At 40.2% G+C, this 27,404-nt stretch overlaps 1 protein-coding gene across 2 annotated transcripts in view; it reads left to right on the top strand.

Annotated features, from left to right (window-relative positions):
- Positions 1-27,404, top strand: part of EMB3012 (embryo defective 3012) — a 157,850-nt gene that overhangs the window by 90,935 nt on the left and 39,511 nt on the right. For both annotated transcript variants that reach the window (XM_077372843.1, XM_077372842.1), the window contains exons 24-27: positions 15,433-15,835; positions 23,610-23,712; positions 23,820-23,950; positions 24,096-24,167. In XM_077372843.1, the coding sequence (XP_077228958.1) occupies positions 15,433-15,835; positions 23,610-23,712; positions 23,820-23,950; positions 24,096-24,167 (709 nt within the window). The remainder of the gene's footprint in view (positions 1-15,432; positions 15,836-23,609; positions 23,713-23,819; positions 23,951-24,095; positions 24,168-27,404) is intronic.

Below are 27,404 nucleotides of genomic sequence, written 5' to 3'. Positions count from 1 at the left end.
GAGGCTCCAGAGTCAATAAGCCAAGAACTGGACTGAATGAGATAGCAGGATGGGGTGCTACCTTCCTTAGCAACAGTGGCAATTACTGGTTTCCCTGATCCTATGTGTGTAAAAGAGCCTCATATGCAGTGCGTGAAATAAGCAGTGTGTCCGAAGGAGTAGGCTGCGAAGGGGCCTCAACAGAGGTAGAAGAAGTCACTCCAGAGACGTGATGAGCAGCACGTGAGGTCGTAGCTCTAGATGTAAATCGTAGCAAAAGTCTATAATATGACCCTCATTGCTACAATGTGTACAATAATGGGATTCATGGACTCCCCCTGAATCTCTACCAGCACGTCCACGACCATGGTCGCCACATGTACCACGACCTGAACCGGTATGCACTATAAGAGCGGAACGCTTGATGGAGGAATCATCAGGGACCTCTAGCCGCAGAGCATGCTGAACTCGGGACAATGTCTCTGTGAAGGACAATAAAGATTTCTGCCCTATAATCTGCTGACGAATCGGTAAAAAATCACGGCCCAAACCATCAAGGAACTGAACAACCCTCAAGTCACTTTATTGCTTGGCCAGCACGTCAGGGCCTGTAGAGAAGGGCTGGAATGTGTCAAGTTGCTCACAAAGGTGAACAAACTCGGAATAGTAATCAGAAAAAGCCTGATCACTATGCTCTAGATGTTGTAGAGCCAAGTAAGTGTCACAAATCCGTGTCAGATTATTTTCACCCGAATACAGTGTTTTAGTATGATCTCAGATCTCTTTGGCCATGTCAAAGAGGAGAGTCTGAGTGTGTGCATCTTCCTTTTGCCACTGTATACATTCCTTACTTTTTGATGAAGGAGGAGCCGATGTAAGATAACTAGTTTTCCCTTGGCTCTAACTTAAATTTGAACATACCGAGATGAAGCAGGATAGTTCTTGCCATTCAATTTGACAGAAGTCATCGGAACCACAGCGAGGGTCATAGAAAACCTAGAAGCCACAGTCGACGTGGTAGGGGTCGCCATAACGAATCTTCACAACTGCTACAAACAACACGAGCAATATATAATCACTAATCATCACAACCTCACAATAAGTAACGAGGGAGGCAATTAGGGTTAGGGTTTGAAGAAATCCAACATTTGGGGGGGTTAGGTTTTGGGTTGAATATGACTTGGTTTGAAAGGGTTAGGGTTGGAGAGAGGTTGTGGCTAGGGTGGAACAGAAAAACCCAAACAAGTTAGGGTTCGACTATTGTAGGGTGGGAGAAACCAAAATACTATGAAGAAAGAGGATGAAGAACCTTCGTTTCCTTCTCAATGTTGATGTAGATCCCTCTAACATTTAGCTCTGATACCATGTTAGAGGTATCCTATCTTCCATGATAGAGAGCCGAAGTGGAGAAGAGAAGAGAAGATGTGGAGAAGAGTAAATCGTGTATGAGAGAGTCGGTCACACTCCCACATGATATATTATTGTTCAATCTTACATCTTAATATGTGAGAGATGAGAGTGGAAGAATAAGAGAAAGATGAGTAGAGAAGATTGGAGAAAAGATGCTTGAGAGATTAGGTCTCTCTTCACACGAAAAAATATATTTATATATGGTGTATATACAATGACTGAATACCCTTAGGCTTGCGCACAATAAGTTAACACTCCCCCTCAAGCTTGACTGTATATATCATACATTCCGAGCTTGTCACAAGCATCTTTTAACTTAGCAGGTCCTAAGGCTTTGGTAAACACATCTAGGAGGATCTGTTGATCAAGTGAACACAATACAAATTTCCCCTCTCTGAATCCTCTGGCGAATGAAATGACAGTCAATTTCGATGTGCTCATTCCTTTCATGAAAGATAGGATTACTAGCAATATGAATTGCAGACTTGTTATCATAATACAATCGAGCTGGGCCTGGAGATGAGAGACCAATCTCTGATAAGAAGGAACATAACCAGATTAATTCTCCACTAGTATAAGACGTGGCCCCGTACTCTGCATTTGCACTTGATTTAGACACAATGTCTTGCTTCTTACTTCTCCATGACAGCAAATTACCCTCAACAAAAGTACCATACCCAGTCGTGGATCTCTTATCAGCTGGAGACCTTTCCTAGTCAGTATGTGTGAATCCTTCTACTCTCTCATGTCCATTCTTTTTGAAACACAATCCTCTTCCTGGGGTACCCTTCAAGTGCCTAATAATCTGAGTTACTGCTGCCCAATGGAAGTCCGAGGAGAATTCATAAATTTACTGACTACCTCTACAACAAAAGAGATATCAAGACGAATAATTGTCAAATAAATCAATTTCGAGCCTCCTGTATCGTGCTAGATCATCTAACAAGTCACCTTCCTCTGGAAGTAGTTTAACATATTTGATCCATAGGTGTAGATGCTGGCTTTACCCCCATTGAGTCTGTCTCTTCTAAAATATCTAAGGTGTACATCCTCTATGAAAAAGATAGTCCATACTGAGAACGAGCCACTTCATTGCCAAAGAAATATCTGAGGAAACCCCAAATCTTTGGTGGAAAACTCTTATTGAAGAAAAGTTTTCAAACGGCATATACCAACTCTGTCGTCTCCTATGATTACGATATCATCCACATATACAATCAAGAAGATGTAACCCGCTGAAGACAGAATGATTAACAACGCACTGTTTCATACCTAATCCCGGAATTTCTGCACTGAACCTCCCAAACCATGCTCTCGGAGATTGCTTGAGTTCATAGATAGCTTTCTGAAGACGACAGACTAATGAACACATCTCCCCCTGAGCAACATACCCAAGAGATTGCTCCATATACACTTCCTCACTGAGATTACCATGGAGAACTGCATTTTTAGCATCAAGTTGATAAAGTGGCCAACCACGATTAGCAGCAATAGAAATCAAAACCTTAATAGATTGTATCTTGGCAACAAGAGAGAATGTCACCTGATAGTCAAAACCAATGTTACCTGGAATGCGGTTCATTCCGGTACGTGGTACGGAAACGGGTGCAAGCTACGATCGTAGCCCGGTACGTTGTACGATGAGGGTATGCTACGTTGGTTCGCTATTCGGGGTCGTGGTTCGGTTTGGAGCACTAATTCGGGTCGCTCCCGTACACACACAATCTCTCTCTCTCTCTATATATATATCTATATATATTGTGTGTGTGTATATATATACAATTTCATATATTTTTACAAGAATGTCATTCCATAGTACACACTACATACATTTAATACACAAAATATAAAAACCTCATGTATGTCATACATATTTTTTTCAAAAAGAAAGTTCTCGTTGGAATATATGAATATCCTTCCATAGTCCATACTACATGTATTTAATAAACAAATAAAAAAAAACCTCATGTATGCCCTACATATTTTTTTCATAAAGAAAGCTCTAGTTCCAATCGAGTAGGCCCAATAAGCTCTATATTTTTTAACATGGGATTTTTCGTCCTAAAATTTAGGGACTAACATCTACAATTTTGTTAGAGCAGTAGGCTTAATAGGCTGGCCAGACGGACTTGATAAAAGGTTTATCGAAATCTTTTCAAAGGATTTTACAAATGCATTTGGAGGCCGAACACCGCTTGACCAAAATGGTATACCAAGAATGGGCCAAGGTGGTAAGAGGTGTCCACGCCCCGTATAACTCAACTCAATAGATGTAGTCAAGAAGAAATGACTTGCACATACAAGATGTGATTAGGGGTAAGATGATCTGACGGTCATCTTCAGGGTTACGTCTCGATGGAGGCCACTGACCTAATACGAGTATAGTTTACTACATAGCGAGATCGCAGTGGGGCCCACCATAGGATTCTGTAGGATCGACCGTCGAATCCCTGCAACGATCGCACTCATAACTCGAATGACCCGGTAACATCCAAACGGATCCCTACGACGATCCCACTTATGTAATTGCACGGACTGATATGATCCGTCAGATCAATGTGGATATTAATTAAGTATATATATATATGTTGATATATGTATATTTACATGTCTTTGTTAATAGTCAACAAGAGAAAATGAGAGAATTTTTCGAAGACAAATTGGAGCCGAAATAACTCCCATTGGATGTGAGTTAGTAATTAATTAAATGGATAATTAATTATTAATTAATTATTCATTTATTATACATTATTATATATTATTATATATTATTAGGATATATGGTTTGTGTGCTAGAGCTCAGCCTGAGCTAGAGCTCACAAACCATATATCCCATAGTTGGTTTAGTCATCCAACCCATTAGTTTTATAGGTTATAGTTATGGTTATGGTTTATGGTTAGGGTTATGATTTGTGGAGGTTTAAAATGAATGGCTAGAAATTATGCTCCTATAGATCGGATGGTTAGGATTATGGTATGGAGATGGTTTCTTAGGAACATCCTTTCTATGTGAGGTGCTACAAAATGAATGGGTTGGATGCGTCAAACACCTATGGGAGATGAGGTATTGTAAGCTCTAGCGCAGGCTGAGCTCTAACTCACGAACTGTGCCCCCATATTATTAATACGATTAATAATAATAATAATAATAATAATAAGTATAATAATGTGAAATCCAAATGAGAATAGTTATTCTCAATCCGGTTTTGCAAAAGTTGCAGAATTGGAATGGAATTGGGAATTGGGAGAGGACTACACATTTGGATAAGGTTGATGGGGCCCACCACACTCCCAAAACAGTTGGAGAGCTGTGGAAAACGTTCTCAAGTGCTCAGGGACTTTGAGTTGCACTCAAACTCATCTTTGGATAAGAATTGCTAAAATGTAGGATGTACAAAGTAAGCAATTTGTTTCTAACATCAACTCTGATGAGATAAGGCCACAAGGGCTAAGGAGAGACTTCAATACACGTTTCCCAAGGTTTGTTGGGCGTCCCCACAAAACCTTGGACGTTTGGGAAGAGTCCCAATTCGTCAAGGAGTCAATGCAACTAGTCTTCGTATTGGATATGAATTGGGAGAGATAAACAAGCTTCTTATTATTTAAGTGAGAGGGCTGAACGAATCTTGGAAGTATTCCATCTCCAAAATTCGTCAGCCACTTCTCCTCTCCTTGGAAAATCGTTTTCACACCCTCTCTCTCTCTCTCTCTTCATTTCTTCCAATTGTTGGAAATTCACCCTATAGTTTCAAAGAGAGAGGCTTCTAATATAATTCTCTGATCTTTATATCAAAGGTAATGATTAGATCAGACCTTCAAGAAGTGAATAAGTGTTATTCACTTCCACATTCAACGGTGCAAAGAAAATAATCCGTCTGTTCAACTTGCGGGGTTCGCGACGTTGAGAACGATCGCAACTGTTCGAGGAGTAGATGAAGCAGCGTGGTTCTTTGATTTTTTTCTTCAAAGATGTATTTCTTTATGTTTAATTAACATAATTAACTAATCTAGACTCTAGGATCTTGGGCAATAGCAAGATCAAAAAGAAAATTTAAAGTTTTATGTAATTTTTGTTCTGCTGCGCATAGCGATCTTGCCTGAAGGGGATAACCTTCCTTCAGCTTATCAAAACCAGGTCCTAATGTTTATGAACGAAACATGTACACCCAAAGACACATGGATGTACTGGAAAGGGGTCACCTAACGGGTATCATGTAGAGAAAGGTGTCTGGCCATATAACACTGAAGAGGTGAGTCGATTCGCTAAGTAGCATGCAGTAAGAGCTGAATCTCCCCAATAGACTTTAGGTACGCGCATCTTAAACATTATAGTGCGACTAATATCCAATAAATATCTAATATTCCTCTCTGCAACACTATTTTGTTGTGAAGTATATTAACACGATGATTGATGAATGATGCCTCGTGAATCAAGGAAATGATGAAATATATTCTCTAGCATTATTTGTATGCAAGCAAGAAATAGAAAATTTAAAGTGATTAACAATTTCAAAGTAAAAACTACGAAATGCATTAAAAACTTCAGAACAATCCTTCAAGAGGAACAAGCACGTAACACAAGAGAAATCATCCACAAAGATAATAAAGTATTTAAATCCAAATAAAGGAACAGTACGTGAGACCCCACACAGTTGGGTGAATAAGCTCAAAGGGTTGTGACGCATGACGAACACCACACGAAGGGAAAGACACACGATGATGTTTTTCCAACTCACAAGACTCACAAGAAAAAGACTCAACCGATGTAATAACGAAGGGAGATTTCTTAAGACTACCAGCAAGAGAGTGGCCCAAACGACAATGCCTCTGATAAGCTTCAACAAAGGTGTGAAGCGCAACACCAATAAGAGTAGAATCGAAATAGTACAATTCATCAATCTCATGTCCTAAACCAATCCTCGTCCCAGTCTTTAGATCTTGAAAAATACAATAAGAAGGAAAGAAAGAAACAGAACAGTTCAGAGTTTTCGTCAATTGATGCACAGACAATAAGCTAACAGGAAATGAGAGAACATAAAGAACTGAGGATAAGCAAAGGTCTTTAGAGATAGAAACTACGCCTACCTTGGAAATGACCGATTTAGTACTGTTAGACATATAAGGGTATTATCAACATTTTATATGTAAATATATATTCATATAAAGAATAAAGCGTGAGGGAGAGAAGGACTGACGATTCTCTCTTTCTCTCAGCTTCTCAATCTAACATGGTATTAGAGCCATGTGGATGAGTCACCCTTCTTCATCCAAACCCATCTTGCCGTAACCCTCTTAACCCTAATCCTTTTCCTATCTTGTTGTAACCCTAATCCTATCTTGCCATAACCCATCTTCCCTCCAAATCTATCCCAACCCCCCTATGACTCCTAATCCTAATCCAACCCCCACCCCTCCTAATCGTATCACCCCCCCAGCCCCCTTTATGTTGGTCGTATACCCCCCCCTACGACACAAATCGTAACCCTTTGTGTTGCCGTACCTCCCTCCAAATCGTAAACCCCACACCCTTACTAATTGTATCCCCACCCAGCCCCCTTCGCACTCCCACACCCCCAATCCCACACTCCCACTCTCCCATTATCCCCTTTTCTGGGTCATGGCCGTTTTCTTTTCGCCATCCAGTGCCATCTCCTCCTCCTCTTACCCCTCTTTTTATCCTTTCTGGGTCATGTCCGTTTTCTTTTCTCCATCCATGACCCTTTTATGACTTAACTGTAGAAGGATAGTTGTTTCTTAATTGTTTCTGGGTAGTTTGGGGTTCCTTCGTGTTTGTGGTGATATTAATGGTTGTCTGTAGGTGGTGATAGATGGTATATTGTGATTTTTATCGATGTTCTTCGTAATTGGTTAGTGTCCTGGATATTTGAGTGTTGGCTGGCTTGTGGTGATTGTTCGTATTGATGGTCGTGTGTTGGTGATGATTGATGATTGTTCGCATTGGTGGTCGTAGTATGTTGACGATTGTTGTGCCTATCGTGTGTGTGTTTCGCAGTTTTATTGGAGGTTTGTGTTGTTGATACTCAGTGGTGCTTTTTCTGGTATGTTGTTGCTTGTGATTCTGCGGGCTTTTGACTATACTTGTGGTGGCCTGAAGTTGCATTGTTGGCTATTTCGTTGTTCATTTCTTATTATTTTCTACCGTTTTTCCCATTCAGTCATCGTCGCCGATGGCGTCCTTGAAAACTGATGTGGTGTCTTCTTCTGCACTTAGTTCTTCTACGGGCTACTCGCATGCGGAAGCCCCTCTTCAGATGACTTCGATTCGTGTGGATGGGAAGAATTATCCTCCCTGGAGGAGAGCCGTTTGTACTTATCTTGGTCATGGCAAAGTACGTTTTCTGGAACGTCCTCCTCCGCCCATCAAGAATTCTTTGAAAAATGGGAACAGGAGGATGCTGTCGTCAGGTCTTTTCTTTGGAGTTGTATCGATTATCAAGTGGCAGCGAATATGATGTTTCTTCACTCTTCTAAGGAAGTTTGGGAGTATGCTACAACCTTTTATTCGGTGCTAATAATGTCACACGAATGTGTAACCTGTTCTCTGACTTGTTAGGATTCTAGCGTGATGACATGTCTCTTTCAGACCATTTTAGCTCTTATCAGGCTCTCTGTCAGCAGTTAGACTTACTCATGCCTTTTAGGAGGAGATGCGCGTTGTTCGATATTTGGATTCTTTAGGGCCCGATTTCCTGTAGTTTCGGCAACAGATTTTTGGTTCTGGTAGCTTACCATCGCTTCAGGAGACATTTTCTCGGGTTCGTCGTATGAGGGCTCCTCCGACAACAAATAATACTCTTGATAGCCCTTGTTACCTCCTAAGGTACTGATCGTGGTCGAGGATCTGGCCGTGGTGGTTGGGGTCGTGGCCGTGGGTCTCGCTTTTGTACCCACTGGAGGTTGGAAGACCACAACATTGATTATTGTTATAACTTACATCCAGAGCTTTGCCCTTTACCTATTGCTTCTGTTGCTACATCTGATGGCCCTGGTTCTGCTATTGTTACTCTTCCACGTTTGCCTCCTGCCACTTTGCCTACTGCTGATCAAATGGTAGTCAGTCGTGCTGAATATGAAGATCTCATCCGCATGCTTGATAAAGGCAAGCAATCTGGTCCCACCTTTGCCCAGCCAGGTAGCTCGTCTTGTTTCCTTTCTCGTCCATCCTCTGAATCATGGCTCATTGATTATGACTGGTAATTTTCGACTTCTTTCTTCTTTCCAGTCAGCACTACCTACTGCGCCTCGTACTGTTACATTAGCAGACAGGACTACATCACCAGTCTCTGGTGTTGGTGTCCATCTCTAATGGTCTCTTATCATCATCTGTTCCTTCCCGATTAATCTATTATCTGTGCTTCACTTGACACAAACTTTGAAGTGCTTTGTTTCATTCTTTCCTTCTTATTGCACTTTTTAGGATCTGAAGACTGGGACGAGGATTGGTTGGGGCCGTGAGATGGGTGGCTTATATTACCTTGATTCTGTATCTAATGGCGCTGCTCTTACTACCTCTGTCGACGCTTTTCACTGGCATTGTCGTGTGACATCCTCCTGCAGACAAATTACGAAAATCTCCTTTCGTTAATAAGTCTATTGAGTCTTCTTCATGTGAGTCTTGTGAGTTGGGAAAGCACCATTGAGTGTCTTTTCCTTCGTGTGGTGGTCGATGGTCGTCTAGACCTTTTGAGCTTATTCATTTAGATGTATGGGGTCCTACACGAACTGCTTCTTTATATGGATATTAGTATTTTGTTATATTTGTTGATGATTTTTCTCGTACTACATGGTTATATCTTCTCAAGAAGCGTTCTGATCTGTTTATTGCTTTTTGTAGTTTTTATTTTGAAATTGAGAATCAATTTAAATGCTCTATCTCTTATTTGCGTACTGATAATGCCAAAGAGTATTTTCCAGTAGTAGTGGTTTCAATCAATTTCTAGACTCTAGAGGCATTATTCATTAGTCTTCATGTGCTTATTCTTCCCAACAGAATGGGGTTGCCGAGCGCAAGATCAGATACCTTTTAGATATAACTCGCACTATCATGTTCCAAATGCGAGTTTCAAAGGTCTATTGGGGTGATGCCATACTCAGGGCATGTTTTGTAGGGGGAATCGACTGCCATCCTCTGCACTTTCTGGTGAGACCCCATTCTCAGTTCTTTATCCTCTAGGTAATCCTTTCCCTTTATTGCCTCGTGTGTTTGGATGTACTTGCTTTGTTCACAAAGTTAGCCCGGGGACTGGATAAATTAGTCCCTCGTTCGGAAAAATTTATCTTTTTGGGTTATTCATGGACTCAGAAAGGATACAAATGCTATAGTCCTAGCCTACGAAAAACATTTGTTTCGGCATATGTCTCCTTTTTTGAGGATACTCCCTAATTTTTAGACTCTCAGGTTTCTGTCGCAGAGCCGCTAAGTTTAATTTTACCTCTCCATGCTCCGGACGTTATTACCGATAGTTTTGAATCTCCTTCGGCTGAGCCTATGGAAGATTCTTCCTCTTCGGCTGCACGTATGCGAGAATCTTCGAAAGTTCATATAGTGCAAGCACAAAAAGTATACAGCCGACGTCCAAAAGAGGTAGTTTTGTCTCCATCTCCTCAACAAGCCAATCCTACTTCTCTGATGATCATCCTTTAGCTAATCCCCTTATTTTTTCTGATTCTCCTATTGCTACTCGTACTCGTTCACGTACGACTGCTCATCCTTCATGTAATCCCCTTTTTATTTTTGGTTCTCCTATTGCTACTCGTACTCGTTTACGTACGAATGCTCATCCTATTTCAAAGTTTATCTCTTATGATCATTTTTCACCCAAATTTCGCTCATTTGTTTTCAGTGTTTCTACTATTTCTATTCCTAAATCAGTTATAGAGGCAATGGCTCATCCTGGCTGGAGAGCTGCAATGGATGCAGAGATGGATGCCCTACACTTAAATCGAACATGGCAACTTATTCCACTACCTTCTGGTGCGCAGACAGTTGGTTGTAGATGGGTATTTGCTATTAAGTATTAGCCCGATGGGACAACTAAGCGCCTAAAAGCGAGGTTAGTTGCAAAGGGTTATACTTAGGGTTGCAACTTGGGTTAGGTTTTACCCGACCCGCATCAACCCGACCCGAAAAAACCATGGGTTGGGTTTAGGAATCCCGGGTTTTTCAAAAAATAAACTGACCCGACCCGACCCGAGATAGCTTCTAGGGTAGGGTAGGGTAGGGTTCTGGAAAACTCGACCCGACCCGACCGGAGTTGCAGCTCAAAGGAGTAGTCTTTAAAAGCTTACACAAGAAAGTGGAATAGTGATTTTTGGAATATTGTCTTCAAATATTTATTGAACTCTAGACCTTTGGAATAGTGGGTCCTATAGAAGTAAAAAGTAAGACATTCGTTGGTGGTAATATGGTGTCTTGGAGAAGTAAAAAGGAAGATATTGTGTCTAACTCTAGTGCAGAGGCCGAGTACAGAGCTATGTCCTATACGACTGGAGAGTTAATTTGGTTACGTTCCTTCTTGTCGGAGATTGGTTTTCCTCCTTCAGGACCATCACGGTTGTATTTTGATAACCGGTCAACTATTTCTATTGCCAAGAATCCAGTTTTCCACGAGCGAACCAAGCATATTGAGGTTGACTGTCATTTCATTCGTTGGAGGATCCAAAGAGGAGAGATTTGCACCATGTTTACTAGATCCACAGATCAACTTGTTGATGTGTTTACCAAAGCATTAGGGCCTGCAAAATTAAAGGACGCATGTAACAAACTAGGAATGTATGATATATACATTCTAGCTTGAGGGGGAGTGTTAGACATATGAGGGTATTATCGACATTTTATATGTAGATATATAGGGAAATGATTTCAGCGCTTCAGTTCCCAAAAAGCTCTCACAAGCCCTTTAAATGCTAAAAGACAAGAAACATGAGCGGAATATCAAAACATTAGAGCACAGATATCATTTTCCTATATATATATATATAAATTGAGAAGACAAATGTACCCCCATAAGTGGGTAATAGATATGCATATACTCAACAATTCATATTAAGTAGAAGGGTTCAACCAACTTTAGAGAGATGGTTATGTTTACATCAGACAGCTCCAATTTGCCTTGAAGTTTGAGTAGAATGTTTAACATACTTTTGATTCATCTTGAAAAATATTCTTTGGCATTATTAGAATGCAAGATGCCTACATTCTTTCCAAATTTGCTTTGAATTTCCTTATGAAGTATATATTATAATGGTTAATTGGAGTATTTCTTGTTTAATTCTTTTGTGGAGAAGGCACCACTCTAGCATGAGAGAAGCTGGAAATGATAAACTAGCCTTTGAATAGGATTGCAACTCGGGTCGGGCGGGTAGGGTTTTCCAGAACCCTACCCTCGCTGAGAATCTATCTCGGGTCGGGTCGGGTCGGGTTGGATATTTAAAAAAAAGCCCAAGATTCCCAAACCTGACCCAACCTAAGATAGTTTCTCGGGTCTGGTTGTGTTTGACCGGGTTTTCTACATTCTTGATACATGCATCATGATTTATGTTCCAATAGTTGAATTCAAGGTTTTAAATTTCGGTTTCGGTGTTGGTTCAGCCACCACCGAAACCGAAATATTTCAGTTTCGTGCGAAATCATGTAAAAAATATGATAATGATTTCGTTTTTTTTTTATTTTGACTGAAATGTCTAAAATTTCGGTGTAAATTTCGGCTGACAATTTTAAAAGGGCAGTGATAAATCAACCCCCGTATATCTTAAATCAACCCCCATGCAGGGCAGGCTTAGAGAGAGAGAGATGGGGGTCGATTTAAGATACTAGGTGGTTGATTTATCACTGCCCTTTTAAAATTTTGGTGGAAATTTTGTAAAGAAGGCTATAAATGAAATTTCAACTAAAATTGATATTTCGGCGAAATTTCAAAATTTCGGTGAAATTTTGCCGAAATCTTGTAAAGAAACGACTTCATGTAAATTTCCTTTCGGCTATGGTCGAAACCAAAATATTCGGCCATTTCGTTTCTGCTGAAATTTATAACCATGGTTGAATTTATGGTGCATGATCTATTCCAATCCAACTGTTGAACTTAAATATTTGGAACACATCTTGCTAAACAGTTTTTCCTTTCATAAGACCTCCCAATATGATAAATCAACACTCAGAGAGGCGTGTATGTTCATGCTCGATGCCCACATTAAAATGATGTTTAATCTTCGGTATTAAATCTTAGTGCATTAAGAATCGCTACGACCCAAGAAATTATTGTTGTTGCATGGACTGATAATGATTAATTCCGATGATCCCCGGCCTAGGGCTGGCAACGGGGCGGGTCGGGGCCGGATGTTGGGGTCCCCTAACCCTTCCCCTCTGCGGGGAATTTTCCCCCTCCCCTTCCCCTTCCCCTTTGCGGGGATGGTGGGCAATCCCCCTCCCCTCCCCGCGGGGAATATCTAATCCCCTTCCCCTTCCCCTTCCCCTCCCCGCATCCTTCGGGGACAAAATCCCCTCCCCTCCCCGCCCCGCCCCGCATCCTTCGGAAACAAAGGGAATTCTCCTGAAAGACTGTTATTGTTAAGCCTCCTGATGTTTCAACTTTCAAATCAAATATCCAATGTCAGAATCAGGCCAAGAACACAATTGCAAATACAAAATCATCTATGTTTTTACTTGTCAATTCAGAGAAAGAAGTCAAAGAACTTGAAATAATTCAATGGTTCAAAAAATTGATATATTTTTCTTTATGGGTTTCTGTTCAAGAACTAAAACAATCGAACTTCAGAAGCACTTTTCTCTTCATCAACAAGGTACTTACAAGTATTCAAGGCTTTTCAAGTGGCTTAAAGAAGAGGGAATTTCGCCAGTGAAGAAATTGTTAGACAGATCAAGTGTATGAAGTCTTGAAGGGTTAGGATGATCCGATGGAGCTGGTTTTTTGGGCACACCCTATCTATGTCAGGACCTATCAAATGAACGCTTTGGATCATCCAAATAATGTGGGCCCATACCCGAATCCAAACACTACCAAAAAATCATCCAAATAATGTGGGCCCACATTGTTTGGATGATCCAAAGCGTTCATTTGATGGGCCCTGACATAGATAGGGTGTGCCCAAAAAATCAGCTCCATCGGATCATCCTAACCCTTCAATCTTTGGACGAACCTTCAGCAGTTCAGCTGAGGGGGCCTACCTTAAACAAATTGAAACTACATGGGTGTATTTGTCACATTTTAAACTATAGGGGTGGAAGTGGATGTGTCAGAAACTAGAGGGGGTGTAAATGTAATTATCCCTATTATTTTAGTGTCCATTTGATATTCTATGTGTTGTGTCTCTCAGTCTCTGTGAAGGCCGTTCAATACCATAGTCATACCATCTAATTACTGATTTACTGGGGAGTGGGGAAATGATACATCTCAATCTAATTACTGGGGAAATGATCGAAACCATCTAATTTGGGATGATTTTTGGCCGTTCAATACCATACCAAATTAGGGACTAGCAAATGAACAATCCAGATCATCCGAAGCGAGTCATGTTCTGGGTTGTTGTTTTTTGTGATCTAATGTAGTAATGTGGTACGTGGCACACACGCAAGGTGATCCGAGCTGTTGGTATGGTTTGGCAATTGGCACTTTGGGCCTTTGGCCACTGCCTGCTAGATTTGAGATTAGCTGATCCACAACTAGGGGGCGAAAAATCATCTCCCACAAATAAATTGTACATTTTTATTGTGGGGCTAGGATCGTTCAGATCAGTTTTAAGCCGTTTCTTTCGTGGGAAGGAATTAAGGAAACCCTAACTCCCTAAGTCCCTAACCAAAATAAAAATGCAATTTATTATTTTATTTTCGCCACCGATATTGGGCCTGTTGGCACTACGATTTTTTGATAATTGCATACACTCAGCGTCTCAGCTTGTCTTTATTATTTCAACATCTGTGAAAAGGTTATTATAGTTCCCAAAATGCTCTCAGAAGCTAAGTAAAAGGAAAAGACAAGCTAAGTTTATGTTTGGAGGAATCTTGTAGCCGATCCACAGAGTTTCTAGTAGTTTTCCTTAAAAATTTACAAAAAAAAATGGCATTGATTATTTGATTAGCGGGGCGGGGCGGGGCGGGGCGGGGACAACTCCATCCCCTTCCCCTTCCCCTCCCCGCACCGGGGAATTTTTATATTCCCCTTCCCCTTCCCCTTCCCCTTTCAAATCGGGGAATCCCCTCCCCAAACGGGGCGGGGCGGGGCGGATCCCCGCTTTTTCGGGTGAAATTGCCAGCCCTAGATCCCCCCGATGGAAGTGACATGCACATATACTGGAGTTGCAACTTGGGTTGGGCGGGTCGTCTTTTCCAGAACCCTACCGTACCCTAGAAGAATTCTCGGGTCGGGTCGCGTTATTTTTTTAAAAACCCGAGATTCCTAAACCCGAGCCATGGTTTTTTCGGGTCGATTTGATGCGGGTCGTGTAAAACCAGGCCCAACTTGCAACCCTACCTTTGAACGTCTAGTGTTTGGATATCTTGCTAAATGCAGTATTTCTCAAGCGGACACATATTATGCTTGTTAAAACCAATTGCATTTTAGAAGTATTATTTCTATATGATTTATTGATGTAGAGGCAGTTAACTTTTTTTCAGTTTTTGGCTCTCTCTCCCTGAAGTTCTAGGATGAAACATAATTTTTGTTCGATTCCGTTGTTGTTTTAGGATATGGTGCTACATGCTCATTTCTTGCTTATAAAAGGCACTTCTAATGGAAATTCGACTAAATTGCGAGCTAGCGTGGGAAATTCTATGCTTAACTATGAGTTGGTTGAAATGTTTTCGGTAAAAAATATGGTTACTGATTTGCTCATGTTTCACCTTTTCCCCAATTTTTTTTGTTAAATTTAGTTTCCATTACGAGTGTGTTCACTTATTTGTACTTGCAATTTTTTCACAAATTTCAAGATCTATGCATTACAAGTTGATATATGCAAAATTGCTTTTACATTGATACGTTCGCCCCTGAATGTCTTCCTCTACACCAGATCTGCTGGCAGAACAACTGTCGCTGTTTCACTTACTTGTGATTTCATTTCTTCGGGGCCCTCGCACACAATATCTTATAATGCATCTAAATCAGTAGTGGTGATATCTGATCCTCCACTAGCTCTTGGAGAGACGATAACATGGCTCCTTCCACCTTTTTATGCTACATCAAAGCTTTTGCCTGGATCATCAGAATCATATGGTAAATGGGATTCTCATAGCCAAAAAAGAAGTATTATCTATTCCCTATTGAGACTTGGTGGTGAAATTCCACAACACGATGCTATTGCTATTGATGGCAGTAGAATAAAGACGAGGGAGGGTAATAGTCTTGGTTGCATTCAGGCAAAAGACCGGGCAACGGGAAAAGCTGTAATTGCATCCTGTGTAAGGGTTGCTGAGGTATGGATATGCATTCATCTTCATGATGCTAAATGATTTTAATCCACTCAACATTGACCACCACAGTTATCAATTTTATTTTTGCAATGAACATTAGTATATGCTTTCAGTTTCAGCCCTCTTTCGCTGGTTCTTCTGCAGTGCATTAATCTCAATTTGCAGTCTTGATTGTTTGTTGTTAGTAGTAGAAGAAATGGGGAAGGTATTGATTTATCAATTACTTTTAGGAATTCTATTCTAAATCCACGTTAAAAAATGAGAAATGGGATTTGGTGAAAGAGGGAATCCAAAAGCAGTCCCTCAATAGCCATTACAGCAAACTCGAAAAAACTTTCATTCCGAAGATCTCTGAAACTTTTGAATGAAAGGTCTGAAATCAAATGAAGAAATGATGAGAAAACAGAGATTTTTGTGCAAAATGATTGGAGAAAAATGGAGATTGGAATTAGGGTCTTGAAAGCAGAAATTTCTTATTTTCCTTGTGAGACAAAAAGTCCATCTGTCATTTTAGATACAAGAATTCCATTTTAGCTTCGTGTATGTGTTGGCATCTTCTAATCTTGGGCTTTTGGTTCTCGTTTAGCATTGTTAAGTGTATTAAGGGTATTTTGGACATTGTAATATATATATATATATATATATATATATAGTGAAATCATGGGTGGGAGAGAACTGGTTCTCTCCCATTCATGCCCCCTCTTCTCTTGTCAATCTCTCTCTCTCATACTTTATCTCTCTCTCCTTCATCATGTGGTACTTCAACATGGAAAACCTTTGAAATGATTTCAATATTGGACCTTGGACATATAATAGTTCCGAATCGAATCTCTTTAGAAAGCAGATCTTTTGTCCATGGTAGCCTGCTCTAGTCCCCTTACGAAACTTTCATGATTTAGAGCTAATGGTTTGAGAGATCCGCATCAACATCAACGAAGGTTCTTCATTCCATTCCTATTTTTTTTCAATTTTTTCGGTTTTTTTTCTTTCAACCCTAACCATCTAGTGTTCTCAACCCAATCCTTCTCCAAAAATCATCCTATACCCTTCCTTTGATTTTCGCGCACCCCCCCCTTTTGTTTCTTTGTTTGTCTTATTCTCAAACCCTAACCCTCATTCCCTTTTATTTTTTGGGTTTTTACTTCCCATCTAAGTCGTCCATCTTTATCCTTCCCTAACCCTAGCCGAACCATCCCTCACTCCCATAGTTTTTTTTCGCACCCGCCGCCCCCCCCCCCCCCCCCCCCCCCGGCTCCCTTGTCCAGCTTGTGTTTCCTCACATCCCTACAACCTACCCTAAATTGATCCAAACCCTAACCCTAGTTTCTATTTGTGATCTTTGGGACTTCTACAACCGAGGTTGGTGATTAAATCATATCATAACCTCATTTTCTTTGCAAATCAGCACCTTGGGTGGATAAAAAATATCTAAATCATATCATAACCTCATTTTTTATTGCGATATATGTGCTGGCTCGTGGTATTAATGATTCGTTCTATCTCGGACACGTGTTGGAGATGATATTGTTGGTGGCAAGGTTTTAAATTTCGGTTTCGGAATGCGTTTCATTCCTCACTGGAACCTGAAATTCGGACGAAATCTAACGAAATCATATTAAATAATATTTTATCTCATACACAATTTTGATCGAAATTACCTAAATTTCGGTATAATATTAAATAAAGAACAAATTCCAAAATTTTTGGAGATTTCCCTTAAATTTTGGACCGAAATTTCAGGGATAACGATTAAAATTTTGATCGAAATTTTGTTACATTTTGAGTTTAGTTTCAGGGTTGACTGAAACTCGAAATTTCGGTCGAAATTTATAACCTTGGTTCGGGGTTTGATGATTATTGGATGGTGCATCTGTTGCATGTGTTGTTGGTGGTTGTTGTTGGCACAGTTGTGGTGATTGACTTACGGATGGTTTGCTACATGTATAATAGCCTCCTTGTTGTTGCCTCATCATGGGGGTGCTGTGGTGCTTGTTGTTGGTGACTGCCTTCATATGTGGCTGAGGTGTTGAAGGCTCTTTGTGCTTGTTGTTGGTGCTAATGTGGTGTTGCAGTAGGTTGTTGAGTGCCTTGTTGGAGGTTCTTATTTGTGTTGTGGTTGTGGTATACTTGTTGGTTGTTCTGTTTGTGGTGCTCTTGCTATGGATTTAGTGTAGCCCTCCGCTCGGCAACTTTCTGCTCTCAAGGTTGATGAGGTCCGTTCGTCATCGTATAATGCTCAGTCTAGTTATTCCCATGTCGAGCCTTCCCTTCAGATGACTTCAATAAAACTGGATGGGACAAATTACCCCCCGTGGAAGATGCGTGTCTACACTTTATCTAGTTGGACGTAGGAAAATCAATTTTCTTGAGCACTCCCCTTCGGCTAGCATTGACTCAACATATAATCAGTGGCGTGAAGATGATGCTGTGATCCGCTCCTTTCTCTGGGGTTTTGTGGAACCTCATATTGCTACTTCCATGATGTATCTTTAGTCTTCGGAAGAAATATGGGACCAGGCGGCTACGATGTATTCAGGGGTGGATAATATGACCCTTATATGTGATCGTTTTTCAGAGTGGTTTATTCTTCAGAGAGGAGACAAACATGTGGCTACCCTCTACAGTGATTACCTTGCACTATGTCTGGAGCTTGACATATTGTTGCCCTTTACTGTTGATCCTGATGTTCTTAAAAAGCTTCAGGAGGAGATACAAGTTGTTCGGTTTCTTGATTCTTTGTGGCTTGACTTTCTCCTGCTCCGCCAGCAGCTTGTTAGTTCTGGTTCGATTTCCACCCTGGCAGATGCCTTCTCCCGTGTACAACGTATGAGTTGTTCAACAGAGCGACCCTATGGTGGATGGGTCTGCTCATGTGACATATGTTGGGACTGATCGTGGTCATGGCGGGGGTCGTTTTGGACACGGCCGAGACGGTGGTGGCCGTGGTCATGGCCATGGCGGTGGTAGTGGCCGAGAGTCAGTGGGAGGCGGAGATGGTGGAGCAGTGGGAGGCGGAGATGGTGGAGGCCGTTGACGTGGGTCCCGTTATTGTTAAACTTCTACTACTTCTATAGATCCAAATGTTAAACTTCTTCCTCATCAGGGAGAGTTATCTGGGAGAGTTGCTGGATGATCCTGGTTGGTATAGAAGACTGGTTGGGAAACTAGTCTATTTGACTGTTACCCGTCCAGACATATCATTTGCAGTTAGCATTGTTAGTCGCTCTATGAGTTCTCCACGTACTTCACACTGGGCGGCTGTCATTAAAATCATCAAATATTTAAAAGGTACTCCAGGTAAAGGTTTCTGCTTCAGGAAATATGGACATGAAAAAGTAGAAGGATTCAGTGATGCAGATTGGGCAGGATCTCCTGACAGGAGATCAACTGATGGATATTGTACGTTTGTCGGAGGTAATTTGGTGTTGAGGAGAAGTAAAAGGCAAGATGTTGTGTCTATCTTGAGTGCAGAGGCCGAGTATAGAGCCATGTCCTATACGAGTGGTGAGCTAATCTGGCTTCACTCCTTATCAGAGATTGGGTTCTCATCGACATCTCCACCACAGTTGTATTGTGATAATAGAGCTGCAATTCTTGTTGCAATGAATCTAGTGTTTTGTGAGCGAACCAAACATACTGAGGTAGATTGTCACTTCATTCGTCATATGATTCAGAGTGGTGAAATTTGCACTGTGTTTACTCGATCTGCAGATCAGCTTGCAGATATGTTTACCAAACCATTAGGGTGTGTGAAATTGAAAGATTCTCGTAACAAGCTTGGAATGTATGATATATACCTTCCAGCTTGAGGAGGAGTGTTAAGGGTATTCTGCACATTGTAATATATATATATATATATATATATATATATATATATATATATATAGTGAAATCGTGGGTCAGAGAGAAATATTCAGTTCTCTCCCATTCATGCCCCCTTTTCTCTTCTCAATCTCTCTCTCTCTCTCTCTCTCTCTCATGTAGAACATCAACAAGCATCTTTCTTTCGAGATCTTTGAAGCAGTTATTTTCTACATAAGCTTTGATTTTCATGATTGGAATGTTGTTTGCTTTCTAGCTTGAGAGTATTTTCTCCTCTGGGTAGGGCTCTGTTTCTTTTGACGTAAAAATGGACGTAAAATTTGGTTTATGTTTTTTGCAACATAAAACAAATTTTACATCCATTTTTACATCGAAAGAAATGGAGCCTAAGGGGCCATTTGGATACGCGGATTTTAGAATTTTGGATATCCTCAAAATCGTAGACAAGTTTTTAAATTTCGACCGAAATCCGAAACTTCGGACCGAAATTTCGGGTTTCGGTCTAGACAGAAATCAAAATGGCTTGAAATCGAAACGTTACAAAATTTCGATCGAAATTTCGTTTTCCCCGAAATTTAAGGGATATCACCAAAAAATCAGATTTTTATTCATTATTTAATATTATCCCGAAATTTCAGGGATTTCGCCCGAAATTTTGTCGGGGATAAAATACTACGTTATTCTATTTCGCCAGATTTCGTCCGAAATTTCGAAATTTCGGTTTCGGTGAGGACCGAAACGCACTCCAAAACCGAAATTTAAAACCTTGATCGTAGATGGGAGACACGAGAAGGAGACCAGATGCCATTTTCTGATTTCTCGCCCTTCTTTCCATCGGCAAGAGAGTAGGAGATCATCCCATGTTTCCAGGTTTTAGCAATCTCAGGATGGGGTAGAGATTTCTAAAACCTGGATTTTTTACTTAAAATCCAAGAGTCTAAAGAGAAGCAAAACGGACAGTTTCCTAAAAGTTAGTTCTTTTTAGGTGATTTCTAGTATCTGTTTGTCATATTTTACTAGATTAACATTTGAACTCAAAGATTGTTAACATTATTTACATTGATTTGACTATTGCTCTTCTACCGTCAATTAACTCGCTTTTCATTACTTGTCCCCAAAATTTATCCATCTGAAACTTTCAGCCGAATTTCCAAATTCTCTATCTGCGTTGAAATTCGTCACAGGCATGTCCAGAGCGTATCTCAATCTTCAAATATTGCGTCAATCCAGTACCATGCGTAGGATTATCAGTTTCTCGTGGGTGTGCACTGGGCTTGAACCTATGCCATCTCTCTAGGGCTAGGCTTAGGCAGACACCAGCTCTGGCCGATCCCCACCAATTGAAAGCTCTTATGAAATGGACTTATTTCTTCTATACCCAATATAAAATTCAATTAAGAAGGAAAATAATTTCATTTATATATATATATATATATATATATATATATATATATATAGAGAGAGAGAGAGAGAGAGAGAGAGAGAGAGAGAGAGAGAGAGAGAGAGAGAGAGATTGGTGAGACTACCTGTGCAATGCATGGGGTGATGAAAATGGAGAGGGGGCAATGGTAAAAGACCAATGAAAACGCGTAACTTGAAGAAACAAAATGAAAAGAGAGGCTCTCTACTTTTAAAACAGCAATAACAAAAAGAGTTTATGATGAAATATGGTATATTTTACTTAACCTAACCTAACTCTTGCTAGCTTTCAGAAAATACAACTTGGATATGTTAGAGAGGCCGGGCCAAGACCAATGGGAAACATTCGCATATGGATGTCTGAAAGATGCAACAATATCCCCAACTTACCTGTTGACTGAAAACTCAAATAATAAAGAAAATAACACCGAAGCTCAGTGTGGAATATAAATCTGAAAAATCTGTTATCAGTATCTCTACTTTGTCCGATAGGAAATAGAGTAAAAGAAATCCCTTAAACTATTCTCCGGTACTTCTTTCCAATGTGACTACCAAATCTGCTATAGAAGGAATGCAGAAACGAAGATTTTCAACAATGGAAAATGGAAGTAGTAGTAGTAAGTACTACATACGGTGAGCCAGGTGTCAAGATCTAACCAAAGGTGTCAGAACTCAGAAGATATGGTTCAGGGCAGACTCACGGTCGACAATCATCGCTAGTCGTGTCTCCACACCCTGTGCATCCCGAATGAAGCACTCACCCTCAACACTTCGATTGATCTCCGTTGACTGCATCATTTCACTGTTGTATCTTCCAAAGAATGGGGTTTGATGTTTGGGGAAGGTGGAAAGGCTAGAAATTGAAGAAAAAGGCCCAAATAATATTAAACAGACAATGAAAATGAAATATAAATCCATTGTAAAAAAGAAATTAAAATGAAATCCAAAAATCAGAAAAGGAGAAAAAGAAGCCTTAGCTTCGGCGACTGACATCTAAACATCTTCCATGGTGATTAGAGCCTTTTGTATAGTCACATGTTCCTGAAAAAAGAAAGGAAAAACAGATACCCAGTGAGTTTTCATTTCTTATCGTGGCGACCAAAAAAGGGTGGGCTTAGATCGCAGGACGGTCTTGGCTGTTCATCCTCCCTTTTTGTTCGATCATTTCAGAACAATCCAAAATGAACGTGGGTGCCATCTTCTCGGAGAAAAGGGCGAACATGATTGGGGTTGCCGGTGGAGAAAATCGCCTCGGCAGCAAGAGATAACCGAAAAAACAGGCATCGAACCGCGGATCCTAAAAATGGGTTTTATAGTGATTTCCTTGATCTTGGGGTAAGACCTTTGTCTGGTTGTTCGTCGTCATTTGGCCGGAGATGACGGTGGGAAATCTGAAGGGTTGGAGGGTTGCACAACTGGGAAAACCAGTAATTTTATATGAAGGACTGTTGGCGGGTTTATTGCATTGAAAAATCACTGTTTATTTGAGAGAGAGAAGGATATGGCAAAACCAAATTAGTTGGGGAAAACTGTATATTAGCACAAAACCGAATTGTGGGAAATCGGAAGTTAGCAGTAAAACATAATTTCTAATTAGCCAGCTGAAAATTGGAAGTTAGTGGCAAAATATAGTTAGTAGCAAGAGCAAAACCGATTTTCTAGAGGAAAGTGTTTTCCAAAAAAATTCCATGGATAAAAAAAATGGCAATGGAGAAAAACATGGTTAGTATATATTATAGATGATTTCTCCCAACTCATGTCCAACATGTATAATTAATGTAATGTGTGTGACAGCTTACGAGATGTACTGTATTCTCTCACCTCACTTAAAGTACACCTGCTGAGAAAAATACTCCTATTTCTTTGCTAGATTGTTGCCAAGGTTTTAAATTTCAGTTTTGGTTTTGGTTTCGATCACAACAGAAACGTTTCTGTTTCTGTTTCGGATGGAAATTTTGGTAGAAATCCTGTAAAATCATGCAAATGTATGAAAATATATGCAGATGATATAATTTTTTAGATAAAACTTCAAGAAATGCTAGAATAAACACAAATACGCACTTGACCATCACATAAGCAAGACAACCATCCATAATGGTTTAATAACATCGAACACCTAGTTACATGCGCTGGCATGCATGTTTGATAATTGAGTACATACCACATTTCATATGTAATTCATATAAATATGTATACATACACCACATTTCACATGCAATTCATATAAATATAATTATGTAATACATATTGATATAGTATACCACTAATGCATTTGCGATTTTAGATTCGGTATATGTTTCAGTTTCGGTATCGTATCAGTGAGGATGGAAATGGAAACATTTGTTTGTTTCCTGTTAGTTTCGGTGGAAATGTAAAGCCATGATTGTTGCATTATCCTACCCTTATTTTAAATTATTTATATTGATAATATCATCTGGTCAATATTGTTCGTCTTGTATGAGTAGTTAAGTTGTTTGGAATATCTTATGAGTTTTGTCTAAAGCTTACTTTGGAGATATGTTCATTTTATGATCAGGTAGCTCAAATAAGAGTAAATACTAAAGAATTTCCTTTCCATGTGGCTGAGCTTGGCATTGGTGCTAAACTGGAATTGGTTATAAACTACACAGATGCTCTAGGTATTTCTATTCCAGCAGTACAACTGAAGTGCTTTTGTTTCTCCTTTCACTTCTTTCTTATTTGAGGCTTTACTTGTCAATTTCTTGTCAATTGTCTTTCTGTGTAGGAAATCCCTTCTATGAAGCATATGGTGTGGTACCGTTGGATATTGAGACTAATTATCCTGATATTGTGTCCATTCAAAATTCAAAGGGGGGTAGTCGGATACGTGATAGCAATGGAGAAGTCCATATCCAGGTCTGTTATTCTCTTTCTGTTGATGTACAGGAGACACAAATTTAAGATCTTGAAGCACCTAAACACATTAGTTCAGTTTATTATTCTCTCCGTATGTTTCACTTAATAAATTCATCTCTCTCTTTGGCTATCTTGTTTTATGAAGGCAATACACCATGGTAGAGCTCTAGTCCGGATATCAATCAACAATAACCCGCAGAAGGCTGACTACATTCTGGTATTCATCTTTTCACATATTTTGGTGAAATTTGAAGAGTTATTTAGTGATTCCTTAAAAACCATAAATTTCAGAGTGTTATCGAAATTGATGAGTTTTTTTAATTAACACTGTTGAGAGAGAATGAGAAAAGTGAGTTAGAGCTAGCTCCCCCTCACTATAGTATTTATATATTAAGAGATAGAAATAGATACAATGAGTATAATGCCCCTACTAGTCTTATTCTAACACTTCCCCTCATGCTAGAATGTGTAAGTTATACATTCCTAGCTTGTTACAGATATCATTCAACTTTGCTTTATTCAATGGCGTTGTAAACATATCAGCCAACTGTTCTACGGAACGAGTAAACACAGTACATATCTCCCCTTTCTGAATCCTCTGACGGATGAAATGACAATCGACTTCGATGTGCTTTGTTCGTTCATGGAAGACTGGATTTGTTGCAATATAGATGGCTGCCTTGTTGTCACAGTACAACTGTGACGGTGAAGAAGATACAATGTCGATCTCAGACAAAAGTGATCTCAACCATATAAGTTCTGTGCTTATGTGCGCCATCGCTTTGTATTTTGCTTCAGCACTCGACTTTGCAATAACGTCTTGCTTCTTGCTTTTCCATGACACCAGGTTACCTCCTACAAAGGTACAATACCCAGTAGTTGATCTCCTGTCTGCAGGAGATCCAGCCCAATCAGCATCAGAGAACCCCTCAATTCTCATATGACCGTGTCTTTTGAATAATAGGCCCTTTCCTGGTGCACCTTTCAGGTATTTAAGAATCTGAATCACTGCACTCCAGTGTGAGGTATGTGGGGAGCTTATATTCTGGCTGACTACCCCTACAGCGTAAGATATATTAGGGCAAGTAACAGTGAGATATATGAGCTTGCCCACCAGTCTTCTATACCTGTCAGGGTCCTCCAACAAATCTCCTTCTTCTGGAACTAGTTTTGTATTGGGATCCATAGGTGCAGACACATGTTTTACGCTAAGATTCCCAGTCTCCAACAAATCCAAAACATACTTCCTCTGTGATAGGGACAAACCACGAGAGGAGTATGCTACCTCTATCCCAAGAAAATATATGAGGCGTCCCAAGTCTTTTGTAGCAAATTCTCTTTGCAGGAAGGTCTTCAGCTTCTGTATTCCACCTGAATTACTACCTGTGATGATGATATCATCAACATACACGATCAATAGAATGCACCCTGCTGAGGACTGATGACTAAATACCGAATGATCTACAACGCATTGTCTCAAACCAAACCGCATAACAGCCTCACTGAATCTGCCAAACCATGCTCGTGGAGACTGTTTCAAGCCATACAAAGATTTCCTGAGGCGACATACAGAAGAGGACATCTCCCCCTGAGCAACATACCCTGGAGGTTGCTTCATATAAACCTCTTCATGAAGGTCTCCATCTATGTTGCATGGATTCTTTGCCCCCTATGCCGAATCCGTGTCGACACGCCTCCACACGCGAATCGAACATGGATTCTCGTGGGACACACCCGGATTCTTGTAATAGCCGTGTCCCGCACGAATCTTGTTTTTTTCGGATGAATCTGACTCATCGGATTCTCTTTTAAAATGTGAATCCTATATATATTTCCCCCTTAAATTTTTTTTTTCTTAACTTTTTTTAAATGAAGGCGCAACCTGTACTTTCTTACTAAAAACCCTAGCGCCTCGACCCTGGAAGATCGACTCCCCTTCCTCCTCCGTTTCTAAATTCAAACGCATCAATCCTTCACCCTCAAAATTTTCATGAATATATATATATATATATATAGAGGAAAGTGAAGCTACACCACCGGTGTAGCTAACTTAGCTACACCGCCGGCTTAAAATACAATGGGCCCACATTGTTTTGGTGATCCAAAGAATTCATTTGATTGGCCCTCACATAGATAGGGTGTCCACCAAAAATCAGCTCCATAGGATCATCCCAACCCTACGATTTGTGGAGGCAAAAATGGACGTGTAAAAACCTTCACAAATTTGTCCATTTTTGCCTACACAGTTTGAAGGGTTGGGATGATCCTATGGAGCTGATTTTTGGTGGACACACTATCTATGTGAGGGCCAATCAAATGAATTCTTTGGATCACCAAAACAATGTGGGCCCATTGTATTTTAAGCCGGCGGTGTAGCTAAGTTAGCTACACCGGTGGTGTAGCTTCACTTTCCTCATATATATATATATATATATATATATATAGAGGAAAAGGATTGTACGCTCGACCGTACCTAAAGTTAGGTACGGTAGAGTGCCAAATCACATGGGTCCCCCATTTTTGGTGGGCATCTAAACCATTCATTTGCAAGGCCCCATCATAGATAGGGTGCATACCAAAAATCAGCACCATTGAATCATCCTAACCCCTCCAAAACTGGAGGCCAAAATGGGCAGATTTGTGGACAAACACTGTCTGTCCATTTTGGCCTCCACAAATGAATGGGTTAGGATGATCCTATGGAGCTGATTTTTGGTATGCACCCTATCTATGATGGGGCCTTGCAAATGAATGGTTTAGATGCTCACCAAAAATGTGGGACCCATGTGATTTGGCACTCTACCGTACCTAACTTTAGGTACGGTCGAGCGTACAATCTTATTCCTCATATATATATATATATATATATATATATATATGAGGAAAGTGAAGCTACACCGTCGGCTTAAAATACAATGGGCCCACATTGTTTTGGTGATCCAAAGATACACCGTCGGCTTAAAATACAATGGGCCCACATTGTTTTGGTGATCCAAAGAATTCATTTGATTGATATATATATATATATATATATATATATATATATATATATATATATATATATATGAGGAAAGTGAAGCTACACCGTCGGCTTAAAATACAATGGGCCCACATTGTTTTGGTGATCCAAAGAATTCATTTGATTGGCCCTCACATAGATAGGGTGTCCACCAAAAATCAGCTCCATAGGATCATCCCAACCCTTCAAACTGTGGAGGCAAAAATGGACAAATTTGTGAAGGTTTTTACACATTCATTTTTGCCTCCACAAATCGTAGGGTTGGGATGATCCTATGGAGCTGATTTTTGGTGGACACCCTATCTATGTGAGGGCCAATCAAATGAATTCTTTGGATTACCAAAACAATGTGGGCCCATTGTATTTTAAGCCGGCGGTGTAGTAAGTTTGCTACACCGGCGGTGTAGCTTCATTTTCCTCTCTCTCTCTCTCTCT

Source organism: Tasmannia lanceolata, unplaced genomic scaffold (assembly GCF_043159265.1).
Source record: "Tasmannia lanceolata isolate RefF3 unplaced genomic scaffold, GAP_Taslan_0.1 ptg000037l, whole genome shotgun sequence".
NCBI lineage: Eukaryota > Viridiplantae > Streptophyta > Magnoliopsida > Canellales > Winteraceae > Tasmannia > Tasmannia lanceolata.
This window is presented reverse-complemented; position numbering and strand designations above follow the sequence as displayed.